The sequence below is a fragment of the Nicotiana tabacum genome, chromosome 1 (genome assembly GCF_000715075.1).
Source record: "Nicotiana tabacum cultivar K326 chromosome 1, ASM71507v2, whole genome shotgun sequence".
NCBI lineage: Eukaryota > Viridiplantae > Streptophyta > Magnoliopsida > Solanales > Solanaceae > Nicotiana > Nicotiana tabacum.
Window position 1 is genome coordinate 164,291,888 of NC_134080.1, and position 27,468 is coordinate 164,319,355.

General features: G+C 36.5%; 1 protein-coding gene across 22 annotated transcripts in view; it reads right to left on the reverse strand.

Moving 5' to 3' along the window:
- LOC107802701 (DNA mismatch repair protein MSH5-like) overlaps positions 1 to 26,420 on the reverse strand; it is a 38,370-nt gene extending 11,950 nt beyond the window's left edge. For 12 of the 22 annotated variants that reach the window (XR_012710116.1, XR_012710121.1, XR_012710110.1 and 9 more), the window contains exons 1-25: positions 25,997 to 26,420; positions 25,777 to 25,871; positions 24,398 to 24,429; positions 23,923 to 24,017; positions 23,562 to 23,642; positions 23,413 to 23,485; positions 23,056 to 23,119; positions 13,465 to 13,619; positions 13,234 to 13,335; positions 13,137 to 13,164; positions 13,003 to 13,034; positions 12,856 to 12,913; positions 12,539 to 12,625; positions 11,839 to 11,895; positions 11,201 to 11,302; positions 11,054 to 11,098; positions 8,424 to 8,501; positions 8,268 to 8,318; positions 8,094 to 8,175; positions 2,965 to 3,038; positions 2,779 to 2,878; positions 2,431 to 2,557; positions 2,251 to 2,340; positions 2,038 to 2,102; positions 1,891 to 1,949 (exon numbers count right to left, since the gene is read on the reverse strand). Coding sequence is in view for 14 of the 22 variants with exons in the window: in XM_016626240.2 (XP_016481726.2) it covers positions 1,891 to 1,949; positions 2,038 to 2,102; positions 2,251 to 2,340; positions 2,431 to 2,557; positions 2,779 to 2,878; positions 2,965 to 3,038; positions 8,094 to 8,175; positions 8,268 to 8,318; positions 8,424 to 8,501; positions 11,054 to 11,098; positions 11,201 to 11,302; positions 11,839 to 11,895; positions 12,539 to 12,625; positions 12,856 to 12,913; positions 13,003 to 13,034; positions 13,137 to 13,164; positions 13,234 to 13,335; positions 13,465 to 13,619; positions 23,056 to 23,119; positions 23,413 to 23,485; positions 23,562 to 23,642; positions 23,923 to 24,017; positions 24,398 to 24,429; positions 25,777 to 25,809 (1,770 nt within the window). In the remaining 8 variants the exon portion in view is untranslated. Of the gene's footprint in view, positions 1 to 1,890; positions 1,950 to 2,037; positions 2,103 to 2,250; positions 2,341 to 2,430; positions 2,558 to 2,778; positions 2,879 to 2,964; positions 3,039 to 8,093; positions 8,176 to 8,267; positions 8,319 to 8,423; positions 8,502 to 11,053; positions 11,099 to 11,200; positions 11,303 to 11,838; positions 11,896 to 12,538; positions 12,626 to 12,855; positions 12,914 to 13,002; positions 13,035 to 13,136; positions 13,165 to 13,233; positions 13,336 to 13,464; positions 13,620 to 20,604; positions 20,664 to 23,055; positions 23,643 to 23,922; positions 24,032 to 24,397; positions 24,430 to 25,776; positions 25,872 to 25,996 lie in introns of those variants that run through there. The other 10 variants (XM_016626241.2, XM_075254358.1, XM_075254361.1 and 7 more) reach the window with 9 other exon arrangements.
- Positions 26,421 to 27,468: the final 1,048 nt, after the last annotated feature.

Below are 27,468 nucleotides of genomic sequence, written 5' to 3' on the forward strand. Positions count from 1 at the left end.
CATTAATCTTTATAGAAAATACTCTAAAGTTGAAAAAATGGAAGATATTAGAATTGCATCAGAGTCAGGCTTTTGAAATATATCCGGGCAATGATCCATTTCAGCTCTTTCCACATAGCAGCAAGGTGGTAGATATCTTTTTGGGTGATTCAAGATATGTTTTTCCTGAAAGGGTTGAATCTTGTAAATCAAGAAAGGTAACCCTATCGCAAATTCTGATTGGTCCAACTTGAATAGGAATAGTTTTGCCATTGAGGATTATTTAATTATAAGTTCAATAATAATGATTAAAAGAAGACTCGGACGACCGATAAAATTATTAAATTAGAAGCCTCTTGGAGATGGAGAACTCTTAGAATTACTAGGATGACTACTGTTTCAATTAAGCTCAAAGTAAAGAAGGGGAGCAGCAATCTCTAGAATTTGAAGAACTTGAATGGCTGAAAGGATAAAAATTTATTCTATACAGATAGTACTCAAAAGCATTCCTTCTTTGATAAATTAGAACAGATCAGTTCGACAATAATAATAAAAATGAATCAGAAAATCTCAAACCGTGAGAAAAACATTAAGCGGAAAAAAATGAAAGGCAGAAGGCAAGAAGTGAGCAACGGACAATTTATCTTTGGTCGGCTGGAGATTTTAAAAAATGCTGGGATTTTCAATTTTTTGGGCAGAAACCATGTAGATATGGATAAGAAAACACTAAGAAACGGTAAACCGAGTGGGCTTGTAGGACGCTTGTCGCAAGCATAAACCATATTTTTAAGCCAAAAGCATGAATAGCTCCAAAAAGATTAGAAGAAAATTAAAGGAGAGGGAATTAATTAAGCAAACAAATGGATAAAACTCATGCAAATAATATACTCAGAAAATTTCTGTAGCTGAATCTTGAAAACATTCTTGTAGAATTTGCAGGTAAAAACAACACACTGTGACTTCCAACTCTTCCAAGTACATGAAACGATACCCAAATGTCTTCACTTTCTGCTCTTTCTTAATATTATCAACTACCAGTGTTGCAACTGCATTGTTTTTTCTAAACCATGCTTAGAGATCTAGCTTTTATCATTCCAAGCTTCATCTTCTTACTTGTGAATATTGGTTGTTTTTTCTTATTCTTATCATCGTGACCATGATCATGATCTTCCATATTATCAATCAGCAAAGATTTCTCCTCCTTTTTCTTGTTGTTTCCGCATAGAGACAATGTCCTTTTAGAGGCATCATTTTTTCTTATATTCTTATGGTAGGTTTTTCAAAATTAAGAGAAGATGGTGGATTGCTTCGGTTTCCACAACGTACCTAAACTTTTCTTTGGAATTCTTTGCATTAGTGAACTGTTATGTATTATAGCAATATACCTGTTTCGGAATTGTAAGCATTAACTGTTTTGGAATTCTAAGCCTTTACAACGTACCTGAGTTGGTCCTAATAATATGCATCAACTTAATTGTGTTCAAAGAAGTAATTTACTGTTTTGCAGACTTTTTAACTGAAATGATGTAATCACCTGAATATGAATCCTTGTAGAAATTAGATTTAGTTTAAAGGGTAAAAAAGTTATTCAATTTTATATGGTTATTTTCGTCTTTCAGCTTCAGATTTAGGACCTTCCCACTTTTAGTATAGTATGATATGATGATTAACAACGTGTTGCCCCAAAAAAGAAAATCCAAACCTGTGCAAATAAATTCTGAGAATGGATGACTAAAACCAAACTAATGGGAGGAGAAAGATGGTGATAAAATAGCATATTGAAGAAAGATCTGTAATCTCTAGTAATTGATTACAACAGAAACTGACAGGTTCTTAGGCAGTCTTAGGTGCACATTTACATGCCAAAGCACCAAACTGACATTGTATGTGGTGAGAGAAAGAGAGTTCTACCTGCTTGATATAGATGCTTTTGCCTGAATAATTAGGGCCTGTGATGATATTAATTCTTCCTAGAAAATACATAATGATCAGCCACAGGACATATAATGCTTGGCAAGACGAGCTTAAAATGGCTTCTATATGGACATTCCTTTGTACCTTCATGAGAAACTTTTGTGTCGTTGGGAATAAATGTGTCTACTGTCATCTCCTGCAAAACATGTCTGGAAAAAGAATTATATAAAAAGGGCATCCCATAACAGATGCCGTAATGGTAAAGCTAATTGCATTTTTTTTTTTTGTGATAAGGAATGGTAAAGCTAATTGCATTAGCATAAAAAAGATACTCTAGATTATATGCATGTTTCTTACCTTCCATTCCTTATATCAATCACGTCTTCTTTAGTCAAATTTGGCCTTACATAGTTGTTCTGACGTGCAACCAAGGCTAATGCTAAAATACTACATTGGAAGCAAATAAAATAAATCAGGAAACCAATAAAAACGGAAAATAGAATATAAGAAGCAAGAATTTTGTATGGAAATGCTCACCAGTCAAGCTCAGCTGCAAAATTAACAGCCTTGTTCACATGCACTGAGAACTGAAGAATATGTGACACTAGGTCCCTCATAATAGCTCTCTCCATATCTTTGGAAAGTTCAAAAGAGTAAAAAGAAACTGTATAGAAACTGAATCAAAATATTCATGCCCCGAAAATATTGGTGCTTGGTAGTGAAAAAGTTTCAAGATTTCGCCTATCACACACAGTGATTGCAGACTGCACTCAAACTTGTTTGCTGTTACTATTCAATCTTGCTTGAATGAACCTTTTTTTTTAAAAGAAATTCTTCGAGAATTATAACTGTGAAAGCTACAGACAAGAATCAAAGAATACATACCCAGAATTTTATGATATATATCTCCGAGAAGGTTATCCAATTCTCTTGTCTTTGCAGTATGATAAAAGAACCTCCTATTTTCTCCCTCCTCATCAGCAAACTAGGCATTTGAAATCCATTACTAATGTAGATCAGAAGAAGTTTAGTGATTCCATACACCACTTTATAAGTCAGATGATGACATACAGCAAACTCATAGTCCTGAAGCTTCTCTAGCATTTCTTCAGCGAGTTTTTCATTGAAAATGCACATTAAGTAACCTGTAAGCGGGAAAATACAGATGTTGATCACGACTAAAGATGCACAGTTTTATCCTAGGCTTAATAGGTGTGAGAAAGAAGATAGCATAGAGAAACTCTCTGAAACTGACAGGAGCAATGTTAATCTGTGTGCGAGTCTAATAGGTGCCTGCTGTGAGACAAGATGCAGAACATCTCTCAGAACTGGAGAATAATGCAGAACATTTTACTTTCAGGTAGTTTTCTAATTCTTCATCTCGCTACTGGATCTTTAGTAGGTTGCTATGTTTCATTAGATTTTGGCATTTTATATAGGCGTCATTGTTGATTAGCATGATTCAAGAAGATTTGATTTAGGAGTGTTGATTAGCATGATTTCAGGAGATTTGATTATATTTAGGAGATCTGATTTTATTTGATTTGATTTGATAGCTGGATTGATTGTATAGATTTATTTTATTTCCTTAATTAGCATTAGGAGCTTTGTATAAATTCCCTTGCTCATGGGATGTAAACATACACAGAAATACAAGAAGCTTTTTCTTCTTCTCAAAAACTACATAGTATCAGAGTCATTGCTGCCTTTTTGAGGTGAGTTATCTCCCTCGCAACACTAGGGTTCCTTTTTTATCAAAGAGGTCGAGTATTCTCTCTTTTTGGTTGTCTGCAACACAAACTCCTTCTGATTTCCTTCTGATTGGGCTGAAATATGGAGACATTCAAGGAGACATTTCTGGAGAAATCTTGTCTTCAGATGAAATTCAGCTTCTCCGTCGCCTCCTAACCAAACTTGACTCCGCTAATGTTGCCACATCCAAATGCAGTCAGGTACTGCCTTTACTGATAACCTTAATTCTTGGTATGTCGATTCTAGTGCAAATAGACACATGACAGGCTCTTCTAAAGGCATTCAAAACTATTCTCCATCTCCCAAAGGAGATAATGTTAAAATAGCCAATGGTTCTTTAACACCTATCTCTAGAACAGGTTCTGTCATTTATACTCCTAATATTAAACTATCATCCGTACTCCATGTCCCTGAGCTCGCTATCAATAATTATCTGTTAGTGCCATCACCAAAGCTCTAAACTGTAAAATCGAGTTCTTTCCGATCATTGTATTTTTCAGGATCTTCAAACAGGGAAAAGGATTGACAGTGGTAGATTGTGTGATGACTTGTATATATTAGATGGGATTCAAAACTCTGGTCAAGCCTTTTTTTTGGGAGCAAGGATGTCAACCAAGAAATAATACAACGGCATAGACGGTTAGGACACCCATCATTCTTTGTTTTGAAGAAGTTATATCCCGATTTGTTTTCAAGGACTCAATTTGAATCTTTGTTATGTGATGCGTGTGAATATGCCAGGCATACTAGAAGCTCTTATCCTGCGTGTGATAATAGAAGCACAGCTCCATTTATGACTGTTCATTCTGATGTATGGGGTCCTACCCAAACTGTTTCTTTGTCTGGTAGTCGATGGTTTGTTACTTTCATTGATTGCTGTACTAGGATGACTTGGGTATATTTGTTAAAAGTCAAAAGTGAAGTTTTCTCTTGTTTTTAGTCATTTCATAAGATGATTTGTACTCAGTTTGATGCCAAAATAAAAATCTTGAGAACTGACAATGGCAGCGAATACATGGATAAAAGATTTGGTGCTTATTTAGAGTCCAATGGGATAGTCCATCAAACTAGTTGTCCTTACACTAGTGCACAAAATGGGGTCGTTGAAAGAAAAAATAGGCATCTGTTAGAAGTAGTAAGATCTCTTATGTTTACCATGCATCTACCAAAACTTTATTGGGGATGCTATTCTAGCGGTTGCCTATCTTATCAACAGAATGTCACTTAAACCCCTCAATTTTCAAAGTCCTCTGGAAACTTTAAAGGGTAAGAATGAATATAATGTTCCTCCAAAGGTGTTTGGGTGTGTTTGCTTTGTCCACACTAGAAATCCTGGGAAACTTGATCCTAGAGCTATAAAGTGTGTTTTCATTGGGTATTCTCCGACACAGAAAGGTTACAAATGATATCATCCTCCTCTAGGAGATCTTTTGTTAGGATGGATGTTACCTTTCGAGAATCTGAGCCCTATTTCAGTATTACCTCATCACCTCTTCAGGGGGAGAGTAGTAAGGAGGAAGAGGTGATTCTACCTAGTTCCATTACCGGACCTCTTGATGACATTATCACATGGGAAAATGAAATTGGAGAAAAAATTCAGAGGGAGACTATTGGGCGCTTGGATAGGCCTGATTTGAAAACTTACTCAAGGAAAAATAGAGCAGAAAAAGCATCATGCAATCTACCGAAGCTGAACCTTCTTCTACTGGTGAGTTGTCTACATTTCCTAATGAGTTAGATGAACCTATTGCTCTCAGAAAAGGACTCAGATCTTGCACCACCGAACACCCTTTATCTAATTTTGTCTCTTATAATTCTTTGTATCCCTCCTATAGAGCCTTTGCCTTGTCTATTTCTTCTGTGTCTATTCCCCAGAATTGTAGGGAAGTTTTTGCATATCCTAAATGGAAGCAAGCTATGATTGAAGAAATGAAGGCCTTGTCAAAAAATGAGACATGAGAACTTGTCACTTCACCACCAGACAAGAAGTTGGTTGGCTGCAAATGGGTCTTTACTGTGAAGCACAAAGCTGATAGCTCAATTGAAAGATTCAAAGCAAGATTGGTGGCTAAGGGATTCACTCAAACTTATGGAGTGGATTATCAGGAGACATTTGCCACTGTTGCTAAGATGAACACTATTAGAATTCTTTTATTTTGTAAACTAATCTTAATTGGGACTTGCAACAGTTTGATGTGAAGAATGCATTTCTTCATGGAGAGTTAGAAGAAGAGGTATATATAGAGATTCCTCCTAAATTTGATACTGCACAGAGTCAAGGAAAGGTATGCAAATTGAAGAAAGCCTTATACGGACTGAAGCAATCCCCCATAGCTTGGTTTGACAGATTACGCAAAGTAATGATCTCCTTCGGTTACCAACAGAGCAATACTGATCGCACCCTTTTCATAAGACATCAAACGGGTAAACTCACTCTTCTCATAGTTTATGTTGATGACATAGTAATGACAGGAGATGACAAAGAGGAAATGCCTCGATTGAAAAAGTTGTTGGCACATAAATTTGAGATCAAAGATCTGGGAAAATTGCAGTACTTCTTGGGAATTGAGGTTGCTAGATCCAAAAGAGGAATCTTTATTTCTCAAAGGAAGTATATTCTGGATCTTTTGAAAGAAATCGGTATGACAAGTTACAGACCCGCAGAATCGCTCATTGAAAGCAATCACAAGTTACAAAGCGGAGTTGGAGAATCAGTTGATAAGGAGAGATATCAGAGGCTGGTTGGAAGACTCATTTATCTCTCCCACACTATACCAGACATAGCCTACTCAGTTAGCCTGGTGAGTCAGTTCATGCATGATCCCCGATATCCTCATATGCAAGTTGTCTTTCTCATTTTGCGGTATCTGAAGTCTGCTCCAGAGAAAGGTCTACTTTTCTCCAAACATGATCACCTCCAAATAGAAGCCTTTACAGACGCGGATTGGGTTGGATCTCTAGATGACAGAAGATCAACATCCGGTTACTGTACACGCTCGTAGAAGGAAACTTGGTTACTTGGAGAAGCAAGAAGCCAAGTGTAGTTGCTAGATCAAGTGCGGAGGCAGAATATAGAGCTATGGCCCAGGGTGTTTGCGAACTGCTTTAGCTACAAAAGCTACTACAGGAATTTTGACTGTATGAAAAAGGAAAACTTTCCTTGTACTATGACAATAAAGCTGCCATCAGTATAGCTCATAATCGTGTCTAGCATGACCGAACAAAGCATGTGGAAATTGATCGACACTTCATCAAAGAAAAAGTTACAACTGGTGTCTTGAGTTTGTTTCATGTGCCATCGGAAAAACAGCTAGCTAATGTGTTTACCAAAGGTCTCAACAAGCGAACTTTCCATACTTTGAGTTGCAAGTTGGGCATGTGCGACATCTTTGCACCAACTTGAGGGGGACTGTTGATTAGCATGATTCAAGGAGACTTGATTTAGGAGTGTTGATTAGCATGATTTCAGGAGATTTGATTATATTAGGAGATATGATTTTATTCTGTTTTTATTTGATTTGATTTGATAGCTGGATTGATTGTATAGATTTATTTTATTTCCTTAATTAGCATTAGGAGCTTTGTATAAATTCCTTGCTCATGAGATGTAAATATACACAGAAATACAAGAAGCCTTGTCTTCTTCTCAAAAACTACAGTCATAATGGGCAGACCAGAAATATGCATTTAATCAGTGTTGCTTATGTAGAAGATACATATGAAGGGATGAATTCAACCAGGTAGAACTACATGAACTTTTTACAAGGAGATGGAAGGGGGAAATTTTATAAATGATTTGCAGTTAGAACGATTAATATTCTAGTCCATATCTGGTCATTAAGAATGCAAAAGTTATCAGGTCAAGAGACTTCTTTCAGATACAGCCAAGACAGCCAAGTATTAAAGATCATTGGGTACAGAATGAATACATCCCTAGTCAACAGTCAGCAATAAGACCCTGTTACTACGTTGTTACATTAAACGTCTGGCTTATCCTGAAGATGATATGCTACCTTAAAATGTCATCTACCTTTCCACACATTCATAGGTAATCAACTTTGAGATCCATCTTTCACTTTTATTCTGATTACTTAAGTATGGTTGAGAAAAGAAATAGACTTTGCTCTTGTACATTGAGTGCTTATTTTCCTGTTAAAAGCTCAAAATTTTGTGTTATATTAAACTGCCTCAATTAAAGTAAGCTGGAGAAATTCTCAAGGAAAGGACAAGTTCCGATAAAAGGAAAAGGGATTCAGAAGTTAGATCCACCCTGACATACAAAGACTACTATCTGAAAAAGGAAGCATTCCCAGGATCCAAATGGGCATCAGCAGTTATCAGTATAAAAGCTGAACACCTAGGTAGCTCCAAAGCTTTATTTTTTTTTTTTGATAAGGTAATAGCTCCAAAGCTATTATAATCATGACAACATGAAAGGGTGAACAGACCTATCTGATGTATGTAAATGATAGAAGGGATCTCCTTGTCTCTACACATGTGAGGAAGTCGTGCAAGTTCCACGGCCGAAACCTGCAAAGTACTGCTAATATCAAATTCAATAGCCTGCAGGCTTAACTTCAATTGTAAGTGGTTTCATCGAGAAAAATCAGAAGTCAGAGAACCTCCTCCAGAAATTCTGGCAATCCCTCATATATCTGCCTCAGCTCATCCAACTAGACAAACAAGATTACACTCATAAAACCATAAAGAAAGAAGATGCCAAAACCAATGCAGGGAAGATAATAAACCCACAAGTTACTGCAAGCTGTATGTCCTACCTCATCACAAAAACCTTCTTTTACTATTGTCTCATAACCCTTCTCTTTACTTCTATCAACATCAGTCACACCAATTACCTGCACAGTGCAAGGCACACACAATTTGTGAAAAAAAATGCTTGCTGGTATACTAATGGGTACTGCTACTAGTATACCCACAAGAAAACAGACATATCGTCAAGGCAGAAACGAGGACTATGAGTGAATGATCTGCATATGGACATGCCTAGACAATGATACACCTACTAGTAAAGTAAGTCTTACAAGTTAACAGACAATTTTGGCTTGACAGACCAAGCTCCAGTCGCTGACTGAAGAAGTTTCCAGGATACATGTGTAGTCAGATCTAGTTACCTAAAACCAGAACCTAGAGGTATTCTTGGGCAGGGGACTACAGAGGTTAAAGTTGTTGTAACTGCCCAAGACCAACTGCCAAGGTATTGTCTACTTTAGTCCAACCTTCGGGGCCTCGCGGTTTTGTCCCTTTGGGCTTAGCCCAAAAGATGCCTCGACAATTGAATTCTTGATCTCACTACTATGATCCTTAACTTTCCTCTCCCATTCTGATGTGGGATTTACCTAAGAGAAATTTCACAGTGAACTTCTTTTCAAGTTCAACCACCAGCGGCCCGTGGGCTGTTACACTTACCCCCTTAGGGCCTCAGAGACATTGCTGAGAATTTCCCCAACACCGTGACATACTGGCTCAAATACCACCTGTAACGGCCTAAACCAAACTGCCAAGGTACCTATTAGAATGTCTAGATTCATACACATCTAGATTCATTGTACTCAAATCAGATTGATATAAAATATTTTATAAGATTTTCATCTTTTACGTACAATGAATCTAGACATGTATGAATCTAGACAAATATTCACTTAATATTCTAACATGCTCCCTCAAACTCAAGTGGAGAATGTTAAGTGTCCCACATTAGTTGAGAGATCGGTTGTTTGTATCCTTATTTGGTCGTGAGCAATTCTCATCTCATGAGTTAGGTTCTGAGGTTGAGTTGCGCTCAAGGTCTATTTTCTTAACATGGTATCAAAACCTTTACAATCTTGGTAGAAACTCAATCGGTGAGTTGTACTAGCCAATGTGTGCTGCCCGTCGAGCCAAAGTTTTCTTGCTTTGTTCTTCCTTTTGGTGCCCAATGAAGCTCTCTCAGAGAAGCAATGCCCTTATCTCCAGATAACACGCATAGACGCTACTCCTATCTCTAGGATCATTCAAGCATTGTTCATGTATTTGACGATTGGCGCTACTACTTTTTATGCAACGGGTGCCCTTCAATAAATCTTGAATTTCTTGGCATTGTTCTGCCAATTCAAGTTTCAAGTTACATTGATAATGCTCTAGAGATTTGCAACATCGTATTGCTTTTCAGTGCCTAAAATAGATTCCTTTTCATGTGTAGCGCAAGAAGCACTTTCTTCTGTTGTGCAATTACAACAACTTTCTGAGAAAGATTTCAGGCAGTGGATTTCTTTTGGGTGAGTGTGCACTGATCCAATGATATTTCGGCATCAACTTTCTATGTCTTCAAAGTAAGCAACCTCAAGCAGATTTTCTCACTTTGAGCTTGAGGAGGCATGTTGCAATATCAAGTGTATATGTATGTAGATTCATACACGTGTAGATCCATAGTAATAACACGCGTACCATTGGTGGTTGAACTTGAAGGAAGGGGGATTTACGACTTTGCCTTGGGAAAATTCCATATTGGACTGGGAGGGAAAAGTTAGGGGAAATATTAGGCGATATCAGGAATTAGTTGGATTAGGCTGTGACATGTGATATCAGAGCCAAAACATCTCCTAGTACGGGGCAAACCTTGGTACGAATGCTGCGGGGGGGGGGGGGGGGGTTAACAGTGGGAACCGCTGGCGATTACACTAGAAAAGCATTTTGTAGTGAAGCTTGTCTCAGGCAATCCCATGTCAAAATGGGAGGGGAAATTTATGGGCTATAAAAGGGAGAGTTAAAGATTCAACTATAGAGACACTTTTTTGGGCTTAACCCAAAGGACAAAACCATGATGCGCTTAAGGCTGGGTCAAACTAGACAATATTCTAAAAGTTGGGTTTGAGCCGTGACAAGGTGGTATTTGAGCCGATACTTCCGTAGTATGGTGGTAGGGGAAGCCTCGACAAGGAATGTTAAGTCCCAACTGGCAGCTTGAGTGTAACAACCCATTAACCACCAACAGTTGAACTGAAAAAAGAGTTTGCTAAGAAGCTTGTCTTAGGCAGATCTCACATCGGAATGAGAGGGAAAAATGATGGGCCATAAAAGAGCAAATTTAAAATTCAACTATCGAGGCGTCTTTTGGGTTAAAGCCCAAGGGGACAAAACAGTGAGGCCCCAAAGGCTGGGCTAATGGACAATACCTTGACAGTTAGGCCTGAACCGGGACTATTGTGGAAATTTTCTCGAAGAAAAGCAATTGTTGTTTATCTTTTTGGCTATTCCTTGAAAGAATCGTGTTGACGATTTCGGATGACCAAAGCAAAAGATATTCTACATAGTTTTCAAACTTCTACCGTAAATCGGTTCCAATGTAATCAAGTCCATGTCTGAGAGACCTACAATGTGGAACTAATGTTACACTAATAACAATACTAACCAATTCATAGACATAGGCTAGATCGACTGAAATGTGAAAATCAGCCTGCAAAAAGAGAGCCCGAGTATGTGGATAAGGATGATTGTAAATTAGAGAAACTACTGTGACACATGTAATCATGGTGAAGTTTAAATATTAATTTGATACCCTCTCAATAATATCCAAGCCCAAATACTTCAATTCCTCGTACAGAGATCCAGAAATGCCTACTTCGAATATTTTGCTGATATGCAGGAGAGCACAAACACTCTACATGAAATTGAATAGTCAAATTTGGATAAAGTACAAATGGGACTAATAAAGCACGCATAATCTAGATTTAGCAGCAAAAAGTTTGCAAAAAGTTTTTCGGCTAAAGGGTAAACTGAAAACCGAATTACATTTCTTGTGCAAGTTTCAAGTTTGAGGACAAATTGAAATTGTATAAACTAGAAAATGTAAAATAGCTGGTGACAAAATGCTTAGCAAGAAAGTAATTGTCAAATTCAGTAAAGCATACTAATGAAGAGTAACAAACATTCAATACTTTATCTTGTCTAATCAAAAAAAAGAAAAATGGAAGTCTTTTTTTAGGTTAACATCCAAAAAGTGCTACACAATGCACTGCCATGACCCAGCATACATCGAAATTTGTTTCTGAACAGCTCAAATGGCACGTAAATATAAACTTCAAATATTTAAAATAGCAATCTTGATAAAATATAAGCTAGAGCAAAATGCCTCGGGTACAGATATCTGAGGATTGAATGGGCCAGTAAAGAGACAGAGGCAGTGTACATATCTACCTTCAGAAAAGCAGCCCAGTCTGCACTTGTAGATATAGAACTTGGAGAGTTAAATTTCTGTGGAAGCAAGGGAAGGTAAAAATAACAAATAAGAAGAGAAGAGAACTAAAACTGATGAAGAGAGAGTAGAACCTGTATCAAACAGACAACCAGCTTTATATTCAACATGAGCCATGTGAAAAATGCATCTTATAGACATTTTATGCACCCAAAAGCTCCCTCAGTCACATTTTATGTGGCAAACTTTCTTTTTTAGTCTGTTCCAAAAAGAATGGTATATTTCTGTATTTAAAAATAATTTAGCTTTGAACTTCTCATTTTACCCTAAATGAGACAATTTATAGCCACAGTGCCACGCAAGTGTCTATGGCTTTTTTTTCGAGCACAAGTTTCAAAGGTCTTTCTTTCATTCTTAAACTCCGTGCCCAATTAAACACCGCCACATAGAATGAGACAGAGGGAGTAATAGATTTTGGTATGGTTTGATCTTTTTTGTACATTTGGACCAAGAAAATAGTTTTAAACTTTGAACAAATTGTAGAAGGCACTTCATGGTTTCATCCAGGTTACGAATTACATCATTTAAAGCTATTTTAAGTGACTGTTTCTTGGGTGACACTACAAGAGAAAACAAAATGACCAAAACTGAAGAATGACTGCGTAAGTATATGGAAGAGAACATAACACGGGAAATATGAACCTTGAGTATGCGGGAAATATCTTTTACAGATTTCAGCGTTTCGCATAAAGAGACTGAAATTTCTTCAGCAGACAGGAAGAACGATATCTTCAGAAGTCACAGGAAAAATTCCTTTGCAGGTGTGTTATGAATATAAATCAGTTGCATAAGAAGTCATAATGTTTCATGGTTATGGTGTTTCAAGTTTTGAGAGCACTCCCACATAGAAGGATAACCGTCATTTATTCAGTGCCTGACTTGATGCAAAAAACATTTTCAGTTGCAGAAAGACAGAAACTATAATGGTCAAGCCCATCTGTCAAAAAACTTAAGGATACAGTGTCAAGACGCCGATTCAGGTTATCTAGATCCAATATAGGCCTCAGAAACCAGCTCCTGATGAAAGATGAACTATTAGACCAGAAGGCATCAAGTACATTTTATCTTTGCAAAAACCGCATCAAACTATTTCAAACAAAACTTACCTCAAGAGACGTCTACCCATTGGAGTTACACACTGAAAAAAGTAAACAAATATTAGCCCAATATTTCCGTAACTGCTTAAAAACCACCAACAGCAAATGGCCACAGCTTTTAAAACCAGCCACCCTCCTCAAACCTTATTCATCATCCCAAATACAGAGAACCTACATTTAAAAAGTGATTAGTCAAAACTTCCATGGTTGATTAAACATAGAGAGTAGTTTGTAACTGACCCTTCTTTTGATCTGCCTATCCCCATATGGCTAGGATGCTTGTCTATTTGGAATATTTGTAATGCTTCATGAGCAGCTGAATCAACTTTCAGAAATTTGTCACTTGATGTGATAGTCAAGGCACACATCATTGCACAAATTTCATCCCCAATGCAAAACATAGAAATATGAATGAGAGAAATGAATACAAGAAGGTTAATCCATTTCAGGAAAATCAAGCTTAGAGGATACAGCGAAATTTCACAGATGCAATCAATTGCAATTGATGCACTCCCACTTTCATTTAGTTCAAGGGTGTCTATGATCCGCTCATTCTCCAGCACAGCTAAAAGGCCCCCACTTGCACGAATTTGAACATCACTGCTGACATCCATCATAGAACTTAGCTGCAATTGTTTACGATACAGCTCTTATTAGTTTAATAGTTTACTTCAGAGAGAGCAAAATTTTAAACTAATTTACAGAAATACGACCTTCTAAGAAACCAAACAACAGGAATAAAGTAAGAAATTGAACCATTATCCATTATTTGCTCGCATATTTTAGGCCTAACTAAATTTTTTTGATAAAGATCTATACCTAGCTAAGGTAAAAGATATTTCACTAGAAAAACCATGTCCTAAACACTTGCAAACCTGACAATCCCTAGATCTAAAACTTGAGTTTCCAACCATGAAATTGAACAACTAACGGTGATTTGCAGTTGAAGAAGAAGAGCAAATGCTACCTAAGCAAAGCATGTATGTTAACCTTGTATATTGATGATTTTGTACTCTTTTTTCTTATAACTGTGGTGTCCCGGCTAGCTTGCACGCACCTCGATTAATTCCAATGTACACATGCTACCTCCCACAGGTAACTCTATCCACCAAGGCTTGGACAGATAGAAGAAATCACCAAGGCATGATGATTTTGTAATTGAAAGCAATGATTTGGGGATGATCTTGGAAACTAAGAATTTTCAATAGCAATACTCTAAGATGAAGGATATTGGTGAAGTCTATTTGTCATAGGCATAGAAAATTGCCAAGATGAAACCAATAGAACACTAGGTTTATCTCACAAGGCTAAAGTCGGCTAAAGTCCGAAAGAAGTCAAGTGTCAATATCAAATTTAACTTTGCGCTTCGTGATATTCTTTTTTCCTAAATATCAGTTCACAATATAATTTACTACTTCTAGTTAATGCTTAGTGCAACTTCTAACTGCATTCAACATTTGTAGAAATGATATTCCACATTATACAGGAAATAAACTTTTTTTTTCAAGAAATTGTTTTATTGCGTTAAAAATAAGAAAGAAAATCACTTTGTACATGCACCAAGTATTTTTGGAGTTGTTAAGTATTTAATCATCAGAAGTTGGCGGAGATAAAAATATGTAGTAAGACAAGATTAGTGCATGGAGTTTTGGACTAAAACTAAGTATGTCGACTGTTCTTCATAAAACCTTATCCACAACACAGTTCCAACCAAATATTTTCAAATGGTACAATTCCTCAGCATGGAGCCAATAGCTACAGATTATGTTATGAAGTTCTATCAGCTCAGCAAAAAGTAAATGGAAGTATGTCTAGTAATACTAGCTTGACGAGCGCATATGAGTAAATTGCGAGATTTGTTTACCAGGTTCTTACATGAATGTAAAATCAATAATTTGAAAAAATTGAAATATGTTAGACCTGACAAGTGATTTAGCAATCCCGATAGTCAACAGACTTTTCATAATTTACCATTCAATGAACCCATGTCGTTTTAATCCACATATCGATGACACTCAAACAAATACAACTGTACCGTCAAAGAAGAGACGATTGCTCACATTTTTAATCACATAGCAGGAAACCCAAGCATGTGCTGAAGATAAAGATGTTTCCCGGTAAGCATTCTTTCAGGTATCTTCGTTTGTCTTCAATGTTATTTTATTATGGTAAAGAACCTTCAAACTAGTTAAAACTTATAAGAAAGTTGTAATATGCAAATGATGGCATGGCTCTGGAAAGCCCATATGATCATCCTGCTTTATATTCAAGTATCCTTCACGAGTTGCCTTCTCTTTTTACTTCTCTTTTCAGGGCATGTATACTTCTCAAATCAGATATGTTAATTTGTATTATCTGATTATATAGGATCAAATCATATTAGCCAAGTTAGGAAAGTTTCAGATTTTTAGGGATTAGATTAGATTAGAAATATCCCTTTGTCTGGAATCAAGGGATTATTTCCTTTTTTATTGCTTTGTTTTCTCCTAAAATTGTGTATTCTTTGACAGAATAAAACATACTATTCTCATACCATAACTAATATGGTATCAGAGCAGTAGCCTCTTTCAACCTTTTTCTTTTCCTTCTGTTCATGGCTAAAACAGCCTTTACTGGGCAAAGAATCCCAATGGCAACAACAAAAGCCGAGAGTTATGTTAGCGCGGTCCTACTCGAGACAACCAAGAATCAAAGCAGTGATTCATCTCATTTATCCTTTCAACTAACGTCTCATAGGTTGAATGGAAAAAATTATCTGGAGTGGCCACAATTTTTCCGGTTAGCAATTGATCGCAGAGGAAAACTTGGGCACTTGACCGGTGAAATCAGAAAACCTGAAGCTTTCCAAAAAATGAAGGCCTGGAGGTCTGAGAACTCATTAGTGATCGTGTGGCTTCTAAACTCTATGGAACCAGTAATAGGTAAGTCATATTTATTTTTGCCCACCGCTAGGGATGTATGGGAGGCTGTTAAAGAACCAATTCGGATGTTGAAAATGCTTCTCAAATTTTTGAATTAAAAATTAAGCTTTGGAAGGCTACAAAGGGAGAGAGAGAAGTGACCATCTATTACAATGAAATGGTTTCATTATGGCAAGAGTTAGATCAATGCTACAATGATGAGTGGCAGTGTCCGGCAGATAGTGTGAAAGCAATGAAAAAAAAAGAAAATGAGAGAGTTTATCTATTTCTAGCAGGATTAAACCGAGAATTTGATGAAGTAAGATCTCGAATTCTTGGAAAAAAACCTTTCCCATCTTTGCGTGAGTCTTTCTCAGAAATAAGAAGAGAAGAAATCAGAAGGAATGTCATGTTAAAATTAGATCCTAATCTGAATTTAAAAGCAATAGATTCTACAGCACTGGTGGTTGCAAAAGGAGATGATGACAAGAAGAAGAAATCTTGGTGTGATTTCTGTAAAAAGCACTGCCACACTCGCGAAACATGTTGGAAAATTCATGGGAAGCCTCCTAACTGGAAGAAAAAGGGAGTTGACAACCGTGGCAGCCATGCATTCCAAACAATCAGTGAAGAGCAGGGGTAACAATCTTCTCCAGAGGTGTCTCCATCCACTAAGGAGCAATTAGATCTCTTGCACAAGCTTCTTCAGAATCAACTCCAAAACAGTAAACCTAGTCCTTCCAAGCCTTCTTATTCTTTTACCCAATCAGGTATTGCACCGTCTATTTATCTGAGTGCTAACTCAAATGGTGTGAACTTTTGGATCATCGATTCAGGAGCTAGTGACCATATGACAGGAAATCCCCATTTATTCTCTACTTACTCACCTTGTGCAGGGAACAAAAAGGTTCGAATTGCTAATGGATCTTTTTCAGCAATTGTTGGAAAGGTAACTATCAAACTTACTCCTTCCTTGGCTCTCTTTGATGTCATTCATGTACCAAATTTGACCTGCAATCTTGTGTCTGTTGCCAAATTAACCAAATCGCTCAATTGTCGTGCAATATTTCACTCATTTTCTTGTGAATTTCAGAACAAGGTTTCGGGGAGGATGATTGGCAGTGCTAAAGAGCCCGGAGGATGGATACAATTCAATAAACAAAAATTCTATTTGTTTGAACTCAGTTTTTATTGAGAATAAGGTTATTGTAACACCCCGTAAATTCGGCTTAGGTATGAATGAGCTAAAGGAGTAGTAAGGATATATTTTGAACATGTGAAGTCCCATCGGGATGATTATGGGTGAAAATAGTTGTTTCAAAATCAAGATGGAAAGTGAGGTGCATAAGATTTGACAAAATCGACAAAGTTTTGCAGAAGGTCTGTCTTCCAGCAGGGTTTAGTGAAAGTGTGTAAGGAATTGGGAAAAACTCAAAGCATGAAAGTTGTAGACCTCTAAAATAGCTTTCCAACGATATATTGTGGAGCCCAAACGGAGCTCTGTGCAAAGAGTTATGCCCGTTTTACAGAATGGTGTGCAACCACCGCGGTCCTGCCGCGTTTTTACCGCGACCGCGGTGGTGAGGCAGTGTCCCAACGATTTACCGCGGTCGGTACCGCAGTCGCGCCAACCGGGACGCGGTGGACGACTTGGGAAGTCGTTTTTTTAGCCCTATTTCGTCCCCCACAGTCCCAAAACAAGAAAACTTGCTCTAGAAAGTAAAACTCTCAAAAACCTAACTCCTTAAGGGTCCCTCCACCACCCAAGGTAAATTCTAATGGTGATTCTAACTTAATTTCAATTTCCCAACATCTTATTAACATGGGTAAACCCTCCATATCATTAGATATTCGATTGGGACATCATTGTTGAGAGAAGGAAGCCTACAACTCGAATTCAAAGGGGTTTGAACTTCAAAAGGGTAATGTCTTCACCCTCTAATTGATTCTAACATTGGTTTAATGATTATAAACCTTAGTTCATGAGATATGAGTTGATGGGTTTGATAGAAAAGCATGAACGATTATCGGGTTGGCGTGTTGAGTGTTGATTATTGGTTAAGGGTGTTGTTTACCTTATGGGTGATGAAAAATAATGTTGATATATTTGAGACTTTAGAATTTATCTAGGAACAAGAGAATGAGTTGATGGGTGGAGAGACACCATTAATAAGGACTATGAAGCTTTATTTTCACCAAGTGTTTGATAAAATGCTTAAGTGACCAAAACATGAGCACCATAACTAATATGGAATCCCTTTGACTTGTATTGCTATAGATTAAAGTTGAAAGGGTTGACAAACGTTGTATTACGCTCAAGGGCAGGAAGTTAAGGTATGTAAGGCTAACTCTTTACGTTTGGGAATGTCTATGATTCTCCCTACGTCCTATTCATTATGACCATTACCAGTTTCCTCAGAAAGTAACTATGCCTTAGTTCCCTGAATAGTAGTATAACTTCTATTCTCTAGATGACATAGTCTCATAATCATTCGATATTCTATGAGTTTCAGTTATGACAAAGCAATTTCTTATGAATACTCATCTCAGTCTAATCGTAATCATTATTCCAGTATCATGTAACTCAGTATGGCTCATTATTTCAGTATCATGTACTGCAGTATGATTCTCAGTTCCTGATTTTAAATTCTTGAATGTTGAACACCTGTATTTGGGCCTGAGGCCGTAGTTTATGCTTTACGCATTTTTGGGCCTGAGGCCGTAGTTATGTATACGTATACTTGGGCCTGAGGCCGTAGCTTGTGCACACACACACATATATATATATATATTTGGCCTGGGGCCGTAGTTTATCAGATAAACAGGTTGTTCATCATTCAGAAGAGGGAGTATTCATATCCTTACTTCCTTGTTCAGTTATCAGTTTATCAGTTTATCAGTTTATCAGCTAGCAGTTCAGTTTCAGTTTCAGTATTTACAGTTCTTTTTTTCAGCTATTTTACATACCAGTACAATTCAAATGTACTGACGTCCCTTTTGCCCGGGGCCTGCATCGCGCGATGCAGGTAACGATTTTCAGGTTGACGATTTTGCTTGCTAGGACATCTCGTATCAGCTATTGGTGAGCCCCAGTCTTTCGGGGCCTTATCTCTATTTTGTTTTAGTCATTATAGTATTTCAGTTAATAAGGTATACCGGGGACCTTGTCCCGGTAAACAGTTAGCATTTTCAGTATTCTTTAGAGGCTTCGTAGACTATAACCCAGTCAGTCAGATATTAGCAGGCCTCATGTGTTAGCCTTGTCGGCTACTTGTTTATACTTGCAGACCTTTCAGTATTTTCCGCATCTATGACATTTCAGTCAGACTCTTTAGTAGAATCATGTTTTATATTTACCTCTAGCTCATAGTCATACCACATGTTGATCCAGCCATGCAGTTGGTTCGCTCGGTCACATGCAGTCAGGCACCGAGTGCCGTGTTACGCCCAGACCATGGTTCGGGGCGTGACAGTTATGTTTTGGCATTATAGGCTTGGTCATCCTAGTTTTTGTTATTTAAAGTTTTTGTTACCTCAATTGTTCATGAATAAGAGCCCTTCTATTTTTCAGTGTGAATTATGTGAAATGGCAAAACATCGACGTTCTATTTTTCCTTCTCATAATTATCATGCCCCAAAACCATTTAAGCTTATCCATAGTGATGTTTGGGGACCATCTAGGATTTTGACAAATAGTGAAAAACGATGGTTTGTGAGTTTTATTGATGATCACACTAGGCTACACTTGGTTTATCTTTTAAAAGATAAAACAGAGGTAAAAAAATGTGTTCGAGATTTTTTATGCTATGATTGAAACACAATTTCAAGAGAAAATTCAGATTTTTAGGAGCGACAATGGCCGGGAGTTCTTTAATGAGCAATTAGGGAAAAAATTTCAAAATAAAGGTATAATCTATCAAAGTTCATGCCCTGATACACCCCAACAAAATGGGGTTGCCAAAAGAAAGAATAGACATTTATTGGAAGTAACTAGAGCCTTATTGTTTACTAGTAGAGCTCCACAATATTTATGGGGAGAAGCTCTTTTGACTGCCACCTATTTGATAAATAGGATGTCATCTAAAGCTCTTAGTTTTAGAACTCCCTTTAGTCTATTCAAAGAGAAATTTACTATATCTAGGCTAACTACTGATTTTCCATTAAAAGTGCTTAGGTGTAGTGCTTTTATTCACAACCATGATCATAATAGCAGCAAACTAGAACCTCGTGTAAGAAAGTGTGTTTTTATAGGCTATGCTCCAAATCAGAAAGGGTATAAGTGTTATGATCCAAATACAAAAAGATTGTGGCTACTATGGATGTTACTTTTTTTGAATCCTAACCTTTTTTTGGCACTCATCTTCACGGGGAGAAGTTTGCAGTAGAAGATTTGTTTTGCAATAATGAGGGAATGAGTCAAAATAAAAAAGAGCAGAGTTACCTGATAAACATGGTTGAGCTAAATATATGATAATGATCTAGGAAAGATAAGGAATAAAAATGCTATAGATAATAAAGGCTATGATTCTGAACCTGTAAAATCAAAGCATGATCTGATTAACAACAAAAACGGTGAACAAACAAAAGAGTTGCGCGTTTACACAAGAAGAAACCAGAATCTTGGAAAAGAGACCGAAAACTCTCAACATGGTCAGTCATCCACTCAACAAGACCAAAATGAAATTCCAAGTAATGAGATTCCAGGTAGTACCTCCAAGGAGTCTGTTTCTGATACATCGCTTGTTCCTTCAGGTCTTGATCTTCCTATAGCTAAAAGAAAAGGTGTGAGAAACGTCACTAAACACCCCATGTCAAACTTTGTGTCATATAAAAAATTGTCCCCTCCCTATTCAACTCTTCTTTCTCAATTAACTGTTTTGGAGATACCAAAGAATGTGCAGGTCTTTAAATGTTCTTGAATGGAGGGAGGCAATTCTAGAGGAGATGAAAGCCCTAGAACAAAATGAAACTTGGGAAATCATGGATCTACCACGAGGAAAGAAAACAGTGGGTTGTAAGTGGGTTTTCACCATCAAATTCAAGTAATGGGTCACTGGAAAGATATACGGCGCGTCTTGTAGCTAAAGGGTTTACTCAAACCTACGACATCGACTACCTTGAAACATTTGCTCCAGTAGCCAAACTGAATTCTATTAGAGTCCTTCTTACTATTGCTGCTAATCTTGATTGGCCCCTTCAACAGTTAGATGTAAAGAATGCATTCCTCAATGGAAAACTTGAAGAGGAGGTCTACATGGATCCTCCACCGGGCTTTGAAAACCAATTTGGGACACAGGTATATAGACTTAAAAGGTCTCTCTATGGTCTAAAGCAATCTCCTCGAGCTTGGTTTGAAAATTTACTCAATTTGTTAAAGGGTTGGGTTACTTGCAAGGACAAGCAGATCACACAATGTTCATTCGGCATTCACTACAAGGAAAAATAACAATCCTTATAGTGTATGTAGATGACATTATACTTACGGGAGACAACTCAATTGAGATGAAGAATCTAAAGGATCAGTTAGCATCAAAATTCGAAATCAAAGACTTGGGACACTTGAGGTATTTTCTTGGCATGGAAATGGCTCCATCGAAGGAGGGAATAATGGTATCTCAAAGAAAATATGTGCTGGATTTGTTGAAAGAAATAGGGATGAGCGGGTACCGACCAGCAAAAACTCCTCTTGACCTAACATAAAGCTCGGGAATAAAGAAGGAGATCCGATTGACAAAGGTCAATATTAGAGATTGGTAGGAAAACTTATCTACCTATCGCACACTCGACCTGACATAGCTTTTGCGGTAAGCTTGGTTAGTCGGTATGCGTTCTTCTCAAAAAGAACATCAGGAGGCTGTGTATCAAATTTTGAGGTACTTGAAAAGCTCACCGAGAAAAGGATTGTTGTTCAAGGAAAGTGATAAAAGGACCATTGAGGCATACACAGATGCACATTGGGCAGGATCTTGTATTGACAGAAGGTCTATTTCTGGGTATTGTAAATTTATTTGGGGAAATCTTGTGACATGGAGAAGTAAAAACAAAGTGTTGTGCACGAAGCGAAGCTATGGCTCATGGAATCCGTGAGATGATTTGGCTTAAGAAAATGATGGAGGAACTTAGAAGACCTATAACTTTACCAATGAAGCTATATTGTGACAATAAAGCTGCCATAAGCATTACCCACAATCCAGCTCAACATGATAGAAAAAAACATATTGAGGTGGATAGGCATTTCATCAAGGAGAAGCTCGAAGAAGGAAGCGTGTGCTTGCCATTTGTGCCAAGAGATCAGCAGACATGCAGATATTTTTACTGAGTGTTTATGTAAACCAAGATTTGAAAGTCTTGTAAGCAAGTTAGGCATGTCAGATATCTGCATGCCAACTTGAAGGGGAGTGTTGATTTGTAATATCTGATTATGATTATGTGATCAAATCAAATTAGATAAGTTAATTTGTATTATCTAATCATATAGGATCAAATCATATCATCTAAGTTAGGAAAGTTTCAGATTCTTAGGGATTGGATTAGATTAGATTAGAAATACCCCTTTGTCTGGAATCAGGGGATTATTTCCTTTTTTATTGATTTTTTTTTCTCCTATAAATTGTGTATTCTTTGACAAAATAAAACATACTACTCTGATACCAAAACTAACAAATAAAAATAAAATAAGCTAGAAATTACTGTGTTTTCTCATTCTTTCTTGCTCTTAATCATTCAAGATAATATCATACTTTCGTCGATACTCTTGTCAAACATGGATCTGAAATACCATTGTGAATGTGCTACAATGCACCTCTTTTCAAAAGTATAATGAGTTACGATGAGCTTCAGCACTCCCCTTCCAAGAAAGTCTCAATCAAATCGTGTCCCCACTTAGCTAAAAAGTGGAGAAGTTACATCCCCTGACCATTCACCTAGAGCATATTATTAAATACTATTCTTAGTTGTAATTGCTATGATTGTAGAGGAAATTTTTTCGTCTCAGGAAGTTCTTAAACCAAGCTGACAACTAAAAAGCCCCATATTTGGCATAAAGCAAAAAAATAGCACCTACTGTAAAAACAGTTCTTGCGTCAACTAGAATAAACACGCATTCAGATTTCAGAGAATATAAAGATGCATACTGAATCGAGGCAGTAAAAGTTTTACTCACAAAAGCAGTTCTCTCTTTTATGTTCAAACCATCATCCATCCCAGTGACTTGAAGGTACATCAATCTGTGTCCCAAAAACAGCTCTGTAGTAAAACTATTCAGAAAGAACACTGAGAAACAGATTAATCCATTAATTACAACTGCATGGAGCATTTAAATATTTTGTGTCATCTGGTGGTTATGGTCGCTAGGAATATACATTTACAATGACATCCTAATCCCATATCATTAACAGATAACTACAGCTTTTGATGCACCTAGGACTTCCCTTGCCAGAACTATATTCATCTTGGACAAGTAAACCAATAGAATAGGAAATAAAGAAAATATAAGTAATAGCAGTATTCTTCGTCAAACCTGTGCCATGCTTGCTCATGGCTGAATAGCGAACTTTTAACAAGCTTTACAGAAGGAGCGTCACTTGTACCATCTGTGTCACATCACAGAGTAGATAATGCTTCCACAAGCAGAAAGATCAACATGCCAATAATAAACTGAGAACATACCACTTCTCTGTAAGGCACCCAAGAAAGATTCCTCACTTTTAGTACTTGTATAGATTGTTCCTGGTTTAGCCTGATATTTAACTGAACAGAACTCTCACTTTCAGCAAACATCATACAGAACGCATAAAAGAAGAAGCTAAGCTTGCTTAAGAGGAGTTTTATGGATGCTTAAACTACTTCTTCCTCAAGAATGTGAAACTAAAGAAATTCGTCAAAGCAGTTCAGAAAGCAATTTATCAATGCAACAAGTTCAGTACATCATGTTAACTAACTTAACTTTCATGAAAAGAGAGACAGAAATGCAACGAGCACATAAATTAGCTGCTAACAAATCAACCAAGGGAAAGCGAAGAGTTCATACCCATATCAACCAAGGAAAAGTCATGACTCCCATCTTCCCAGATTTCTAGTACATGGAGTTGGCGTGTACTGGCATCATAATAGGAAACTCCAATCCTTAAAGAATAGGACTGTTAGACACTAATTAAGTCAGCATTTTTTAAAAATTAATTAATTCAGCATTCGCTCTTGCTAGCATTTCTTTTTTATTTCTCCATCCTTTAGGTAGTTTGCTTTTTGTCTTTTTTTTACAATCAAGTTCAAGATCAAAGATTTTCCTTTTCCTGTTATAATTGTTTTACCCTCTTTATTGTAATCAAATATCAATGACGCTGGTTAAATTGTCAGATTGAATCCTGCTTTTCAAGACATATATAACATGTGAAGATGGCACATATCGTTAGTATCATTTTTTGTCTCCCTTAAACCATTCATTCAAGAAGGTCCTAAAGTAACTATGGACATTCTAATAAAGTCGTCAATATCAAGGAGCTCACCTGTGTCCTTGCATAATACATGCCATATAAACCTGCATTATAAGCCGTAACCAGCAAAATTTATATACGTCTAGAGGAGTTTCTATAGTAAAGCTTCAAAAAGTGAGGTAAAACACGTTTTGCCTATGAGTATAGAAACACAATTACTTCTGCTCCAAATAAAAGGCATGATTATTTTGAACATTAAAAAAACATTAACACACATTCAAAGTCTTGAAATTGAATGGATAGAGAACACAAGGAGTTTCAACTCTCCACATGAGTGGTAGAGGAAAAATTAATTCATATCCATTAAGAAAATCATTTGAAATCAATAAACAACAAAGTTCTCACTGAAATATGCTACTCCCTCTACTTCATTTTATGTGAACCTGTTTGACCGGACAGGAGTTTAAGAAAGAAAGAAAGAAAACCTTCGGAACTTGTGGTCTTAAATCAGCCATGATATTTTTGAGGCTATAAAATCAATGACGTTAAGGAAAAAATAGAAAGTTTAAAGTTAAATTGTTTATAGAAATGTGTCGTTTTTGTGGAACAAACTAAAAAGAAACGAGTTTCACATAAATTGGAAAGTTCCTGTTTTTTTTTAATAACTGAGAAATACCGTGGGCTAGCTCTAGCCACCGCATGATTTGAAACTCCATGGAAATATGGGGCTACTTCCACTTAAATATTGGGCTTTTATCTTAAGCAGGTTTCAAATTCTTGACATGCGCCTAATCCACATACCACTAGCTACACTCTTACCACTTCCATAATGTATTTATATTCACTGTAATATGCTATGCAAGTGCAATTTATCATTTTTGTGCTATGTTCCAATCAGCATTTAAATGCTTTGTTTTGTTTATCAACATAAAATTGGAGCATCCAAAGGGCTGAAATTGCTCGGAAATTAAATTAGCATATATCATACAAGTTTTACATATTAGAACAAATCAAAAGTCTGCTTTGTAAACTAGAATTTTATATCTACTAATCAGCTGGTTGACAAGTAATTTAATTGGCTTCTCCTAGTACCTTATCCACAACAACAACAACACACACAAAACACAAATTCATAACTCGGATCACAAATTTGTCTTTAAAACCTATCAAATTACGCCTCAACTGATAACTAAGAGCAAAAATGCATTTCAATTCTGCTTTCTTCTAAACAATTTTCACAAATAAATAGGTTATGGACTCAAAACACACACACATACACGCATTCAAAACTCTGATCATAAATTTGTCTTTAAAATGTAATAAATTACGTCTCAATTGATAAATACGAGCAAAAATGCCTTAAATTCTACTTTCAGCTAAACAATTTTCACTATAAATAAATAAAATTAACAATAGGCTATTGAAATCCGAGCAAGCGTGGAATTACTTACATTAGACTCTTCCTCTTCTGATAATTCAGGCATAGATGATCTTATCTGCGACTGCTCGTTATTATCTTCTCACATCAAATTAAAGTTCAACTATGCTATCCGATTTTCAAAAAAAAAAATTAAGCTACGTATATAAGAAAATTAATTTTGCTGTAGAATACTAATTAATACATTTGAAAATGTAAATAGAGAATAGATAAACGTAATTGTGAGTGCGCACCTCGATCGCGTGCAAACAACGCCTCCACTAGCAGCGAATATAGTGCGTAGGTTAAGTAGCAAAGAGTGTAAAATGCAGGAGCAAAATTTTCTCAGGGAAAGGTGAAGCGGAGCAAAATTTCTAGCGAGTGTGGAAAAATTGGCGGCAATTCATCAATTGAGGTGGTTTTAGAGAGAGAACTGGGAAGGGGCAAAAAGGTAATTGGGCTGAACGCTGATATCCCTTTGGCGCGAATCCTTTCATGTTTATGGTTTATACTAGTTTCTGGATTGCATCGTGTATTCTTTAATATACAAAGTCTAAAAAAAAAAGGAGTAATACAAATCCTGAATGAGAAAAAATACAAGGTCAAAGTGATAGATAAACAATATTTTTCGAACTTTCTTCATTCGTCATTGTGATTTATCCTTTAATAGTTATGAAGTATATATTCAAACACCAAATATATCTATAATATAAATATACCTCTCTGTAATCTAATACGCTACAGACACACTACAAGTTTTTTCTTTTTCATTATTGAAAAGACAAGCATCTTGAGCTAGCATTAAGTATGATTATATTACTTAATAATATAAAATAACTTTAAGTACGAAAGAGACAGAATTAATATCAGTTTTGTGATGGGAGTAATTCAAGTAACTTTTTAGAAAAATTACAACACCAATTTAAGTTTAAGTAGCAAATGATTAATCTAATACTCATTCCAAATAATAAACGATAACACTTTAAAATGAAATAAGTGACACTTGATTGGCCTGAATAAAGCCTGTATGAATCTTATATTTTTCCATTTTGCGAGTCATATGTTGGTTGTTACGTGAAGATAGAAGGTGAGAATATACGTATGGAAGGTCATGTGTTTTGTTCTAGCTGCTTGCAAGTTAAAATAGGCATCATAATTAGCATATTAATTTTCAAAAAGTAAATGCCAAGATACATTTTGGGAGATTTTTAAAAACTAATTAAGGACGGATATGGGCCTTAATTTCCTCCTCCCCTCAACCCTTATCTCCATAAAGAGTTTTTTCCTATAAAAAAAGAAAGAGATTATTTAAAACTGAACAATCGTTTCGTAGCGAATGATTTTAGGTAAATCACTTGCAATGAACAATTTGTCCTCATGGTTAAAAGAACAACTTCAGTCTCAGAACCTCTCAATATTAAACTAGCTGCATGACCAGACTCGAATAAACACATGAAGAGAAAATGATGTAAGATCAGAAACATAAGCTTGTGAAATACTTTCTTTAATTTCCTTACCTCCTTCTCCCATTTCATGAACTGAATCAACATTTTTTCTACCACTTATCTCCAATTACCCCAACAGATAATAATACATGAGTAATTAATTTTCTAATACATGAGTAATTAATTCTGGGATGAATAATATCCTTGAAGCACTTTCCAAACCACCACATCGATTAGAATACTTTTCTTTTGAGGTGCAGCCTCCTACTGAACAACTAATA